Source organism: Pseudorca crassidens, chromosome 4, assembly GCF_039906515.1.
Source record: "Pseudorca crassidens isolate mPseCra1 chromosome 4, mPseCra1.hap1, whole genome shotgun sequence".
NCBI lineage: Eukaryota > Metazoa > Chordata > Mammalia > Artiodactyla > Delphinidae > Pseudorca > Pseudorca crassidens.
In genome coordinates, this window is record NC_090299.1 from 1,226,436 (window position 1) to 1,239,240 (window position 12,805).

General features: G+C 64.5%; 1 protein-coding gene and 1 long non-coding RNA gene across 2 annotated transcripts; one reads left to right on the forward strand and one right to left on the reverse strand.

The window, feature by feature from the left end:
• The first annotated feature begins 4,276 nt into the window (after nucleotides 1-4,276).
• Nucleotides 4,277-6,579, forward strand: NICOL1 (NELL2 interacting cell ontogeny regulator 1). The gene is made up of 4 exons (XM_067734869.1): nucleotides 4,277-4,816; nucleotides 5,099-5,260; nucleotides 5,460-5,548; nucleotides 6,466-6,579. Exons 1-4 carry the CDS (start codon nucleotides 4,744-4,746, stop codon nucleotides 6,529-6,531), a joined length of 390 nt encoding a protein of 129 aa, XP_067590970.1. The 5' UTR covers nucleotides 4,277-4,743; the 3' UTR covers nucleotides 6,532-6,579.
• Nucleotides 6,580-6,704: 125 nt separating this feature from the next.
• LOC137223328 (uncharacterized) lies at nucleotides 6,705-12,586 on the reverse strand. Its single transcript, XR_010942794.1, has 3 exons — nucleotides 9,770-12,586; nucleotides 9,362-9,441; nucleotides 6,705-8,615 (listed from the first exon to the last, which is right to left on the reverse strand). It is a non-coding gene; the product is annotated as an uncharacterized lncRNA (long non-coding RNA).
• Nucleotides 12,587-12,805: the final 219 nt, after the last annotated feature.

A 12,805-nucleotide genomic window follows, 5' to 3' on the forward strand; every position in this document is an offset into this window, starting at 1 on the left:
GTCTGGAGGGGATGAGGGCTCTGGGGCGTCAAAGGGGCTCATGCCCAGAGCGTCCTGGTGTCATTGTGCAGGCCACGTTCATGCTGACTTCTGTGCTTCAATCTCCAGCTGGACAGCGGCTCGGAACCCAGGCCCCACAAGGCATTCACCCTGCACCCTTTCACTTGCCCACCCCGAGGGCTGCTCCTTTCCCCAGCTGCCCACACGGCCCTCCTCCCACTTCCTGCCCCCTTCGTCCCATCCGGTCCAAGCCCTGGACAAGCAGCTCCTCCCAGGCCTGGGCTGCACAGCCAGCGCCTCTCTGCCTGCGTAGGCCCGTCTCCTGCTCACCTGGGCTCGCGCTCACGCAGTCACACTTCCTGCGCATCTTCTGAGCACCCGGGAGGGAGGGCCTGGCCTTCTGGCGAGAAGATACAGGCCGGGGCTCCTCAACTGCTGCTCCGTCCACAGTCTGGGCTGGATCATCCTTTGTGGGGTCGTCCTGCTTTGCAGGATGCTCAGCGGCACCCTTGACGTCTACCCAGTGGGTTCAGTAGCACCTCTCCTCCCAGCTGCGACCATCCAAAATGCCTCCAGATGCCAAGTATCCCTGAGGGCAAAACTGCCCCCCACCCCCAAGAGCTCTGGATACAAGGAAGGATCAACGTACTTAATAAATTACATAGTGAGTCAGGTGAGAGTGTAAGGAAAAGGAAAAATGTAGGATGGGGTAAGAGGCACTGGAGAGGATGGGATGTTGTTATGGACTGTTACCCCCCCCCCCAATTAATGTGTCGAAGCCTTAATCCCCAAGGTGGCTGTATTTGGAGATGTGGCCCCTAAGGAAGAAAACAGGCTAAACGAGGTCAGTGGGGTGGGGCCCTGATCTGATAGGATTAGTGTCCTTTTAGGAAGAGACACCAGAGGCTTGCTCCCTGGATGTCTCTCCTCTGTTTTCTCTATAGTACACAGGATGGGTGGGCTGGCTCTCACAGGGAAGGAAATACTTGAGCAGAGCCTCAAGGGAGAGAGGAAGAAGGCTGTGGCATCCTTGGAAACAGGTGGGCCCAGCTCGAGGAAAGGCCCTGGGGCAGGAGCAGCAGAGTGTCCCCAGCGGCCTGGCAAGGAGGTTATGTGGCTGGCATGGCGTGGGCAGGTAAGGGGTGAGAGGGAAGGTTGGCAGGCAGACAGCCTCCCAGCCACATCAGGGCTTGGACTGTCACTGTGGTGAAATGGGATCCATGGAGGGCTGTGAGCAGAGAGGGGGCAGCGTCTGATGATGATTGAAAAGGTCCCTCTGTCACAGCAGCACTATTCACAACAGCAAAAGCATGGAAGCACCCACACGTGAATGGAAACAAAATGTGGTCCATACACACAGTGGGATATTATCCAGCCTTAAAAAGGAAGGGAATGTGGTCCATACACACAGTGGAATATTATCCAGCCTTAAAAAGGAAGGGAATGTGGTCCATACACACAGTGGAATATTATCCAGCCTTAAAAAGGAAGGGGATGTGGTCCATACACACAGTGGGATATTATTCAGCCTTAAAAAGGAAGGGGATGTGGTCCATACACACAGTGGAATATTATCCAGCCTTAAAAAGGAAGGGAATGTGGTCCATACACGCAGTGGAATATTATTCAGCCTTAAAAAGGACGGGGATCTCGACACCTGCTAAAGTGTGGGTGAACCTCGAGGACATTCTGCTCAGTGAAACAAGCCAGTCACAAAAGCACAAAATACTGGGCATTTCCACTTATATGAGGTCCCTGGAGGAGTCACATACACAGAGACAGAAAGTAGATGGTGGGTGCTAGGCGCTGGGGGAGAGAGGAATTAGTGTTTAATGAGGACAGAGTTTCAGTGTGGGAAGATGAAGAAATTCTGCTCCTGGGTGGTGGTGATGGCCGCACAATATGGTGAATACCGTGAACCATACTTAATGCCACTGAACTGTACCCCTAAAAATAGTTAAGATGGTAAATTTTATGTTATATTGATTTTACCACAATTTAAAAAAGAAAATAAGAAAGGTCCCTCTGGCTGTCTCAGGGCAACTGGACCACAAGGAGGTGAGCTACACAGAGATGGTGAGAGGGCTCAAGAGTCCAGGTGAAGGGCTTCCCTGGTGGCGCAGTGGTTAAGCATCCGCCTGCCAATGCAGGGGACGCGGGTTCAAGCCCTGGTCAGGGAACTAAGATCCCACATGCCACAGGGCAACTAAGCCCGTGGGGCAACTGAAGAGCCCGCGTGCCACAACTAAAGAGCCTGCACACCACAACTGGAGAGGCTGTGCCCGGCAACTAGAGAAGACTGCATGCCGCGACGAAGATCCCGCTTGCTGCAACTAAGACCTGATGCAGCCAAAAATAAATAAATAAATTATTAAAAAAAAATAAGAGTCCAGGTGAGGGGCAGTGTGGACCAGGGGCCTGCAGCCTGGCTCGGAGAATGATTCTGGTGGCTCTGAGAGTGGAGTGCACAGGATTTCTAAAAGGACTGCTGTGGGTTTGGTCTGAGCATCTGCCAGGATGGACTGCCCTCACCAGAGATGGGGAAGGCTGTGGGCAGTTGTTGGGCTTTATTCTGGGGGGAAGAGGGACAGCAGATTTGGACATGCTGACCTTGAGAAGTCTATTCTCCAAGTGGAGGTGTCCAGGGCAGCTGGATGAGACACCTGGAACTGCATGGCTGGTTTTTACAGCTGCAATTGGACAAGGTCACAAAGGACATGGCCCTGAGGAGGGGACATGAAGAGGTGGGGGGCGAAGATGGAGCAAGGAGGGGGGGGCCACGGGGCCACTGATGGCCAGTGGGGAGGCCTGAGGACTGGCCCTTGGATGCTTTAGGTGGGTCAGGGCAGTGCTGGCTGGACAGGTGTGGGCTCAAGAGAGAAGGGGAGAAACTGCACAGCCAGGAGAGGTGATGGGGGGGCAGGGGCTCACGAAGTTTGTCTTATTGGAATGTGAAAGAAATCACAGCCTGCTCGCTGAAGAGCCAGTGGGTAAGGAAAATCCGTACCCTTGGGGAGGGGAGAGGGAGGAGGACGCAGGCTAGGGTGAGGGATGGGGGGCGGGGCGGGGGGCGGAGAAGAAGTGTGTGGCCGGGCACTCAGGACCCGGGCAGCCCTGCGGTTCCGCCCGGCGGACCGGTGGCGCGGTCCCCTCGGTAGAGAAGCACAGTTGCGGGGAGGATGCGGCCAGGGGCTCGAGGGTGTGCGGGGCAGGGATGGTCAGGCTGGGCCGCGCTGGGGAAGCGGGAGAAGGGACACTCTGATGGATCCACGCGTCCGCAGCTGTGCCTCCCACCGCACCGCCGCCGAGGTCTCCCCGAGCCTTGCCCATGCGCGCGCAGGGACAGCGGGGCAGGAGCCGGCCGCGATCCGGAGGCAGCGGGACGGGACGACAGGTAGAAAAAGCCCGTGCCGTGTGGCGCCTTCCGGCCACACGTCCCAACCCAGTGGCCCCTCGGGGCTGCTGCTCAGGCCGGCCGCCGCGTCCCGCCCCACTTGGTGGCTGCGATCTTGCGACCCGGGCACTGGGCTCCGGATGAAGGGCGCGGAAATGCGCACGTCCGGGAATGCCGCCCGCTGGCCCCCCAGCCCCTGCGCCGGGCCGGCCCGCGTTTCCGGAGGCCCCACGCCCAGGCCCGGGCTGCAGCGCGAGCCTGACCCTGAGCCCGACGGGGAGGAGAGAGTGGCGCTCACGAGCACTGCCCCCTCCCCTAGGTCAGCAAACCCTCGTCCGGTCGGGGCCTTGGTCATCCCATCCCGTGCCGGGGCGACAGCTGACCCAAGGCCCGGGGGTGGGGCAGAGGGCATCTGGCCCGGCGCTGCCCACCAGGAAGGGGGCCGGGCGCTGCCCCGCACAGCACGGGCTCCGGCACTCAGGCGGGGACGCGGGCCTGGGCGCACTCTCCGGAGGTCGCGGCCTCTGCATCAGTGCTGCGCCTCGTAGAGACCAAGTAGACGCCAAGTGGAGACCTTCCCTCTCAGAGGGACCGGGTCTCCCCCGCACGCGTGGGCCTGGCGGGGACCTGAAACCCGCGCGCATCGGGGCGCCCGCGGGGGCCACACTCGGCTCTTTACTTCCAACAACCTTGTGTGGTCACGAGGGAGCAAAGGGCATAGAGGGGCCAAGTGACCCCTCCGAGGTCATGCAGCGGGGGTGGGGGTGTGTGGCAAATAGGTGTCAGGGCGCGGAGTGGCGGAGGGGGGACCCGGCAGGCCGATGGACTTCTCACCTGTCCCTCTCCCCTGAAGCGCAGGGGCAAGCCTGGGCCCGAGTCAGGAGCGGAGAGAGCGGATCCCCACTGGCCCACGGGCCTGGGTCGCTCCTGGCCCCGATCTCCCCCGAGCAATCCGACCCGACTGGACCCCCCTGGCCCGGGAGCAGAGGCCGCGCCTTTGCATTCACTGGCCCCTAGTCCCTGGCGTGCCTCGAGCCCCTCCCTCAGGATTGGCCCAGGGACACCCCAAGCCCCGGGACCGCCGAGCTCCCGCGGCAGATTTCCCGCTTCCTTGGCTTAATTCCGGCCGGCAGTGGCTCTGGAGGAGTTATCCAGGCGCAGCCTCCTCCAAGCAGCCCTCCCCACTCCGTGGCCTGTGGGCCTGACGGCGCTCTGGGCGCAGATCCCGCCCGGGGCTGGGCACACGGAGCCCAGGAGCCACCTCGGTCCCTTTAAGCCCGCCGTTCGCGCAGTCCCGGGGTTTCCATGACGACGACGTCTGCTAGGGGACCCGGGCGGGGTCGGAGCGCATGCGCGGTGCACGCCGGGCGCCGCAAGTCTTCCCGAGTCGCCGGCGCTGCTGTCGCGGCGTCCCCAACTGCGGTAAAGGCGGGGTGGGGGTTCGCTGGGCCGGGGTGGGGTGGGGAGGGAGAGGGAAGGGGTCGCTGGGCCCGGGGGGCGTGGCGGGGGTGGAGGGGCCGGGGTGGGGAGCTGCGAGACCCGGTGGGCCGGGTGGGGGGGTTCGCTCGTCCCGGGGGGCGGGCCCTGGAGGTGGGTTCGCTGGTCCGCGGAGGTCGGGGTGGGGTAGGGGCTCGCGAGGCCGGGTTCCGGGGTGGGTGTTCGCTGGCCGGAGTTGCGGGCGCTGCTGACCCTCGGCCGCTGCAGGGCGCCCGGGCTCCCTCCGCTCGGCCATGGCCCCCTCGCCGCCGTGCAGGCCCCCTCGGTCGCCGCCGCCGCCGCTGCTGCTGCTGGTGCTGCTGAGCGTCGCGCTGCTGGGCGCCCAGGCCCGCGCGGAACCCGCCGCCGGGAGCGCCGTCCCCGCGCAGAGTAGGTGCCGCGCGCGTGTGCGGAGGGCTCCCCCTTGGCCCCGACCGCACCCGGGCGTGCGGGAGGGGTGTGGCTCGCCTTTGTTCCTAGGGTGGGCCCCGCGCCCCCTCGGGTGGGAGGTGGGGGGCGCATGGAGGCCGCTGCTCCGGTGGGTCCGGGCTGGGAGCGCGCCCCGCGTCCTGACCCGCGTCCCCCGCAGGCCGCCCGTGCGTGGACTGCCACGCTTTCGAGTTCATGCAGCGCGCCCTGCAGGACCTGCGGAAGACGGCCTGCAGCCTGGACGCACGGGTGAGCCTCCCGAGGAGAGGAGGGTGGGGAGGAGGGACGCCCCCTCAACCGCCACACTCAGTTTCTGGTGCCAGTGTGGGAGGGCGGGGCAGCCCCGTTCCCCTGCTCCCCACGGCCTCGCTGGCACTCTCCCCGGGGGTCACCCAATCCCAGTGCAGCCTGCCCCGGGGGAGTGCTGAGGCCCAGTGGGAGGGGAGAAACTGAGGCGGGGGAAGAGGTGGTCGGAAGGGGGTGCGTAGGGCTTGCTGGGCACGGAACGTTAGCTTGGGCTCAGCTGTCTGGGGGGTTCCTTGCCCCCGGCCTCACCTGGGGAGGGACGGGTGCGTGCACAGGGGCCAGGGGTCAGCCCCGTCAGCTGACGGAGTTTCCATTTGTGACAGATATATGTACTCCTCCTGAGAAAGGGAGAGCATTCCTAGAAGTAGAAAGCAGGGGAGACCCCCCCCACTCCCCTTTTCTGGCCAATTCCCAAGGGCCCGGCCTGAGACCTGTGGCGCCCCCTGGGGGCCAAGGGGCCTGAGTTTCATTGAGTCTGGAGCTGGGTTCCTGAGAGGAGCAGCCCCAGCCCACCCTGGGGGTCGGGGGAGGGGTGAGAGGGGCCCCTGAGAGCCGAGCGGAAGCTGGGAAAAGTCGTCCCGGTGTGGGGCTGAGGAGGCAGGACTGGCCCAGGACCGCAGAGGCTCCGGGCCGGGAGGGGGGCGTCTGGAGGGCAGCAGAGGGTCCCCTTCCGTCAAAGTCTGCAGAACTGGGGCTGGGGGTGTCCTCCCAGAGTCCAGTTCAGGCTCGGAGAGTCTTGGGAACGGGTGGAGACAGGACTGCCAGTGGGTTTTGGGGGGAAGCCGGGAGCTGGGAGGCCCTCGGGAGCTGCTGGGGGGGGGCAGCGGGCGGTGCCCTGACGGCCTCGTGTTGCTCTTCAGACAGAGACCCTCCTGCTGCAGGCCGAGCGCCGGGCCCTGTGCGCCTGCTGGCCGGCCGGCCGCTGAGGACCCTCAGCCAGACTACTTCCTCACCAATAAACACCTGGCCCGGCATGCCTGTGTCCTGTCTCCCTGCTCTGGCCACCAGAGCCCACCATCGCCGCCTCCTGGAGTCCCCAGTTGGGACTCTCTCTGGGCCTAGGTTTCTGCAGCTCTTCCGTGAGGGCTGAGGCCCTCGGGACACCTGTCCCACACCAGTGCCACAGTTGAGGGTATGCATGTACGGCCACACTTGTGAACCTGCACCCACGGGCACGGTGGCCACGGCGAGTCCGCCTTCCAAGGACCTCTTTTCTGCCTGCCTGCACTTATTTTGAGGCGGGGGGAGGGGGGCGGTGTAGAGGCGGCCTGGTCCCTGGAGCAGCTGCCCCGGCGCCAACCCTCCCAAGGCTCTTCTGTACCGCAGTGAGGACGCCTGTGGTCAGGGTCTCCCTGGAGGTCCAGCCGGTGGATCCCACACGGCAAGGCCACTGTGACCAAGGAGCCTGAGGGTGTCGGGAGAGGGGTGATTGGGTGGCGGGGGAGGGCTCCTCTGGGAAGAGAGGGCTGGGCCCTCCCCCCAGCTTCCACCCTGCCTGCTGGGTCCCTCCTGCGCACCCCCGCCCGGCCCGTGGGCACCAGGAGCTCCTGGCTCAGACACGCATCCACACACGTGTGCTCACAGCACCGGGTGGGAGGCCTCCCTCCCTCCCTCCGTTCATTCTGGGAACGGTTTTTAAAGTAAAAATTAATACTTGTTTTTCAAAGTAACGTATGCACACTGTAAGAAACATCCAGGAACGCGGCAGGGCTGCGATTGGAAGTGACCACTATGGGACACTTGGCCTCTCAAGGGCTTTAGTTCCCTGGTTGTGGCCGCCTCGGTGCCACGTGCCCCGCCCGCTTCTGCCGTCTCGGGTTGGTGGAGCCGGACACTCCTGGTCCACTGCCTGGACGACGGCACCAGTCCCCAGCCCGGCCTGGCCTGGCCTGTCTTTGTGATCTACATGCAGGCATCTGTTCAGACCCTCTGCCCCAGGCCCTTCCCTGCCCAACGGGCTTCCCAACCCTTGACCTTGACCTCTTCTGTCCTCGGTTCTCTTCTGCGGGAACCGCCCGGCGTGCAGGGGCCGATCCAGGTGTCAGGATCACAGTGAACAAACCAGATTCCTACCTTGGCCGTGGTGGGAGGCCGAGCTCTAGGTGTCGGGTGGCGAGGAAGCCTGTGAGCTTTACATCCGGCCAGAGAACGCCCGCGGTGGGGGCTGCTGAAGCCGTGGCAGGCCTAGGCCGGCCCTCGGGCCTGGCTGTGAGCGGGGTGCAGGGGCAGGGCTCAGGATCCACCTGTCCTGGGGCCCCAGGAAGGAGCGGAGGGTGGCAGAGGCAGGTGCCTTCCCATCAGGGCGCTGCCAGACGGTGCTCATGTCCCATTGGCTGGCCTCTGTCATGTGGCCACTCCTGGCTGCCCGGCGGGCGGGATGCAGCCTGTGTTGCTGGCCTGCGGCCAGATTCACAGACACAGAGGACCAGCGAGCACTTCTCAGTATGAAAAGTACAAGTACTTCTAGTATAAGTACTTTTTAGCATACGCATGTCCCATGCAATATGGGACGTACTTAAATTAAAAATTATTGGTTTATCCAAAACTGAAGTTTAACTGGGCATCGTGTATTTTGTGGGCAGCCATGAACCCTTGCCCGGACTGGGGTTCCTGTTACCATAAATGATGGGGGCAGCCGAGGGTGGCCGTAGAAAGCGTCTTAGGGGAGCTGCCCTCTGGGAGGGAGGAGGGGCACAGCCCAGGCGGACGGGTGTGGAACCACAGGCAGAAGGGCCGGGGACGCTGCTGTGTAGGGTCTGCCCAGCAGAGTCAGGCAGGAGGGCAGGGGGCAGCGTGAGGGACGGAGGCTCCCCGGAGCCCTGCGGGGTCTGGGCAAGCCCACGTCTGTTGGAACGGGACGTTTCTGGCTGCTGGTTGAAGATGGACTCTGGTCAGGGGCAGAATCAGGGCCCGTGGGGATGTGATGAAGCCATCAGAGCTGAAGAGGGCCCGGGGCTGGGCGGTGGCAGCGGGAACAGCAGTGAGAGGAGGAGCTGGGCTCCAGGTGTATCTGAAAGTAGAGCCAGTGGGAACCGCGGGTGTGTTTTTTTGAGAGAAAGGGATGAGGGGGTGAGGGGAAGAGGGATGGAGTTACCAGAGAGGTCCAGGAGGCTACCGGACAGACACACCTGGGAAGGGGGCTGGAGAGAGAGAAGGCTGGGCCCCAAGTGCTGGCCGAGAGCCCTGCGGTGAGTGTGGACAGAGGAGCGATCTGCTGAGCGGGCAGGGGGATGGGAGACCCCCGAGGAGATGGGCTCTCATGAGACAGGAGGAGAACCGAGACTGGCCAGGGCTTAGGAAAGAAGTCAGCGTGTCTCACGCTCCCGACGTCAAGCAAGGCCCAAGGCTGGACCCCTGGGTCGGGCAGCCCTGGTCCTCGCCAGCCTTGCCAAGAGCAGGGTCGGTCGGGGGCGGGGGAGGCCTGAAGGGCGTTGTCACTAGAGAAGTAGACGGGAGAGTCAGCACAGATGACTGGCAAAGCTTAGCCGTGCGTGTGGTCAGGGCCCACGGCGTTCAGGCTCTGTCCCGGAGCTGCCATACTGCTTTCTGGCTGACTGGGTCAAGAGCATCTTCCATGCTGGGAACGCATTATCCTTGGGACGGCATTTGTTTTCCCTAGAGATTGTGTCTGCCTTATTGTTCCCCTCGTCTGCTTCTGACGTTCTCTGTCAGTCAAGTCGTTCCCGTTACGTCCCCTCCCTGGCCCGTGCCCTCCCGCCCCCAGCCAGCTGGGCATTCCCACTGCCCACTGCCCACCTTGCACTCTTCTAGTTTGGAGCCACTGTTTCCTAGATTCCATGCCACCTTCTCCCTGTGGCATCCCTTCAGGTAGCTTCCTAGAAAACAGTGGGGTAAGTAACCTTTCCTGAGCTGGCCTGTCTGAAAGTACGGTATCTTCTGCTGGCACGTTCAGCTCATAGCCCCTGCCACCCCAGGGCCTTTGTACATGCTGTCCCGTCTCCTTGGGGTTCCCCCCTTGGCCTCCACCACCCACCTCACTCTTTAGCCCCTTATCCCAACTCATTTTTCTTTGTCCCAAAGGGATGCTGGAGTGTTGATCTCTGTTACTGGTGTATTTCCTGCCCCACCCCACCCCCCGGCTTGTGAAGTGCCAGGAGAACTGAGCTTCGTTCTTCTCAGGGCCCCATAGAGGTAGGCGCTCACCCAACGTGTGTTGAAGGGAAGGATGGGGGGTGGGCCTTGGGCTCCTGGTGAGGAGGTGAGCGAGCGGCCTGGGTCCAGCGGCGGCAGCTGCCCGCAGCAGGTGGGTCTCGGGAGCCTCGCTTCCTTCCTGCCCTCAGGAGGCTCTCAGCACTGCAGGGCCACTCAAGGTGCCGCACAGGTTCTAAGCAGGAGTTTCTGTCCTTCGGTTGGGGAGATAGTGTTGATAATAACCTTTATTTTCTCGTTTCCTCCCCTTCGTGTTCTCTTGGAGGAGCTCCTGTTGGCTGCCTCTGACCTGGCCCTGGTTCCTTTTCCTTCCCACCCCCTGGCCCTCTGATCCACTCCCTCCTGCACTCCCACCGCCTCTGCCGTCCTTCCCAGTCCCTCCTTCCAGGCCCCCCTCGACCTTTCTGCCCGCGGGTCCCTTTCTTCATCTGGGGTGGAGGGCTGTTTTGCTAAATGAACCGGCCAGTGCTGGGCGCCACCTCCCCGCAGGAGCAGTGGAGGCCCAGGGCGCCCTCTCCACTCTGGCCCCTGGGATCTGGGGGCGGTGGTCTCGCTGCTGCGCCAAGGACCCCTGCCACCCCTGTCAGGGACCTGCAGGGCTCTGGCAGTGGTATCAGGCCAGGGAATCTCGGGGTGGTCGGGGCAGCCAAAGCGAGAGGAGTGGGCGGAATTCGGCGGGGCGGGGGGGGCACCCCGGCATTGGGAGGACAGACCAGACCCCTGACTTCGCCCCCCAGGTTTTCTGTAAAATGGGCTCCTGACGGCAGGACAGGGCGTGCTTCCCGGCACTCCCACTCCGCCTGGGTCCCTGAGCACGCGATGCCGCGAGGGGCAGTCCCCTTCCTGGCCTCTAGGTGACTGCAGCCACCTCCCTGGGCCCCAAACTGAGGCTCATCGGCGGGGCTTGGGGCCACCCCGTTGCCTGCACCTCTTCCCACTCAGGCCGCCCCCAACTCGCAGCCCCTTAAAGTCCAGGACCAAGACCTCCCAGAGCTCCCACGTGGCCCTCCCTGGGGCCCAGCCCTGGCCCTTCCAAGCTGAGTCCGGCCCCTGCCCCCCACCTGGTGCTGGTGCTCTCCAGGACCCTCTGGACCAGGGGCTGGACCACTGCCTCAAGGCCTTGGGGGCTCTCGGGGGCTTCTGGGGGCTGAAGCGTGAGGTCAGGCCACCTGGACGGGAGGGCGCCCCACAAGGTCAGGCTGAGTGGGACCCCGGGCCGCGCGGCTGTTGGGGGTGGAGGAGGGGCAGCCTCCCGCTCAGGGCTGGGGATTAGGTGGGGTGGGTAATAGCCGGCAGAGGCTGTGGCCCTGTAGGGACCGGGCCGCTCTGCTCTGAGGGACCCCTTCACACCTGGATTTAGGGTCAGGTTGCTGCCCAAGAGCTCCTGGACAGTGGGCCTGGCTCTCTTCCCTCCTGGCCCGCATCAGGGAGCATGACGAGTGTCCTTCTGATCCCTGGTCTGGCACTTGAGCCCAGCCTCGCCTTCTTGGAAGCCCCTTGACCCTCCAGGCCACCAGCTGCCATCACCGCCCCTCCCCCACCCCCTTCTGGGTGTTTCCTTCTTGGACCCCTTGCATGCTGTCCTCTCCGCTCGGACGTGCTTCCTGCCATCCGGCTGGCCATCCTCAGGACGCCTCAGAGCCTAGTCCCGCTGTGTCCAGTCAGTGTCACTCGGCCCCCAGGCAGCACGTGCCCAGGCAGCACGTGGAGGGTTTCTGAATGGATGGATGAGTGCCTCTGAGCTTTTCCGTGATCCCCCTTGGAAGGTCACAATCCGGGCCCAGACAAATTCTGGCATCTCCGAAGCACAGCGTGGGGGTGACTTCCCAGCTTGGCTGGCCCTCCCCCTACGACTTAGCGCTCGGGTCCGGCTTGTGGCCCAGATCAGCTCCTGGGTCCGGGGTCCTCCCTCTTCTCACTCCGCCTGGGTCTCTCAGCGCGACGCCGCGAGGGGTAGTCCCTTTCCTGTCCTCTAGGTGACCACAGCTGCCTCGCTGGGCCCCAACGGGGGCTGAGGGTCCTCAGACCTGGACCCCTAAGCCTCATCTCCACCTGCGCGGGTATGAACTCAGCTCCAGGCTGCCCTGTGAGGTCACCTGCGGAGAACTGGGGCGACGCAGGAAAGGGGATTCTGAGATGCAAGGGGCTGGGTTCGTAAAGTGCAGGGGGCGGGCCTGGGACTACCTGTCCTCCCGCTTTCACCTTCCCCCTCGCCCCCGGCCCGCAGCTTCAGCGGGGCTCGCAGGGACCCGGAGCACGCGCCGAGAGCCCCCCCTGCACCTGCACCGAGATCGTGGGGCGCATGCGCGGACCGAGGAGGGCGGGGGCCGAGCCGGGATGGGTCCTGTGGGTCCCGCATCCCCGCGCCGGCGGTGGGGATCCGGTATCCGAGTGGGGCGTACTGCGCTGCGCTGGGACGCGCTGGGCTGCGGGCGACGTGGGCATCAGACCCCTCTCTGACCGCGTCCCCGTGCCTGCAGCCCGTGCGGCGCCGGGCGCAGGTTCCCAGGGGCGCCGGCCCGGGGAAGCCGGGGCGCCCCCTCCCCAGGACCCCGGCCAGGCGCCGCGTTCAGACAAAGGGGCGGGAGATGGAGATGGAGATGCTTCCGTGACAGCGCCCGGCGGCCGAGGAGGAGGAGGACGAGGGCTGCGGGCTCCGGTGGCGCGGCCCCAGGTCCGGGCGCTCACAGGCCCGCGCTGAGCGGCGGCGGCGCGGGGACGCAGGGGCCAGGCGGGAGGCGCCCAACCCGGAGCCCGCGGAGTGCCCGTTCCGGGCCCGGACCCCGGCCGCACGCTCGCTCGTTCGTCCCCGGCCACCTCGCGGGGCTCGGCCGCTCCGTCGCGCCCCGGGCCGCCCGCGCCGCCCCCTCCCGGCCGCCGCGCAGCGCCCAAGTGTGCCATCGGGCGGGCGCGGAGGCGGCGTCTGCTCCCACCCTCGAGATCACATGGTGACCCTCGGCAGCCAATGCAGTGGACGCTAGGACCCTGCGGGACCCCGGGCGCCGCGACTGCACCGGCGCCGCTGCATTA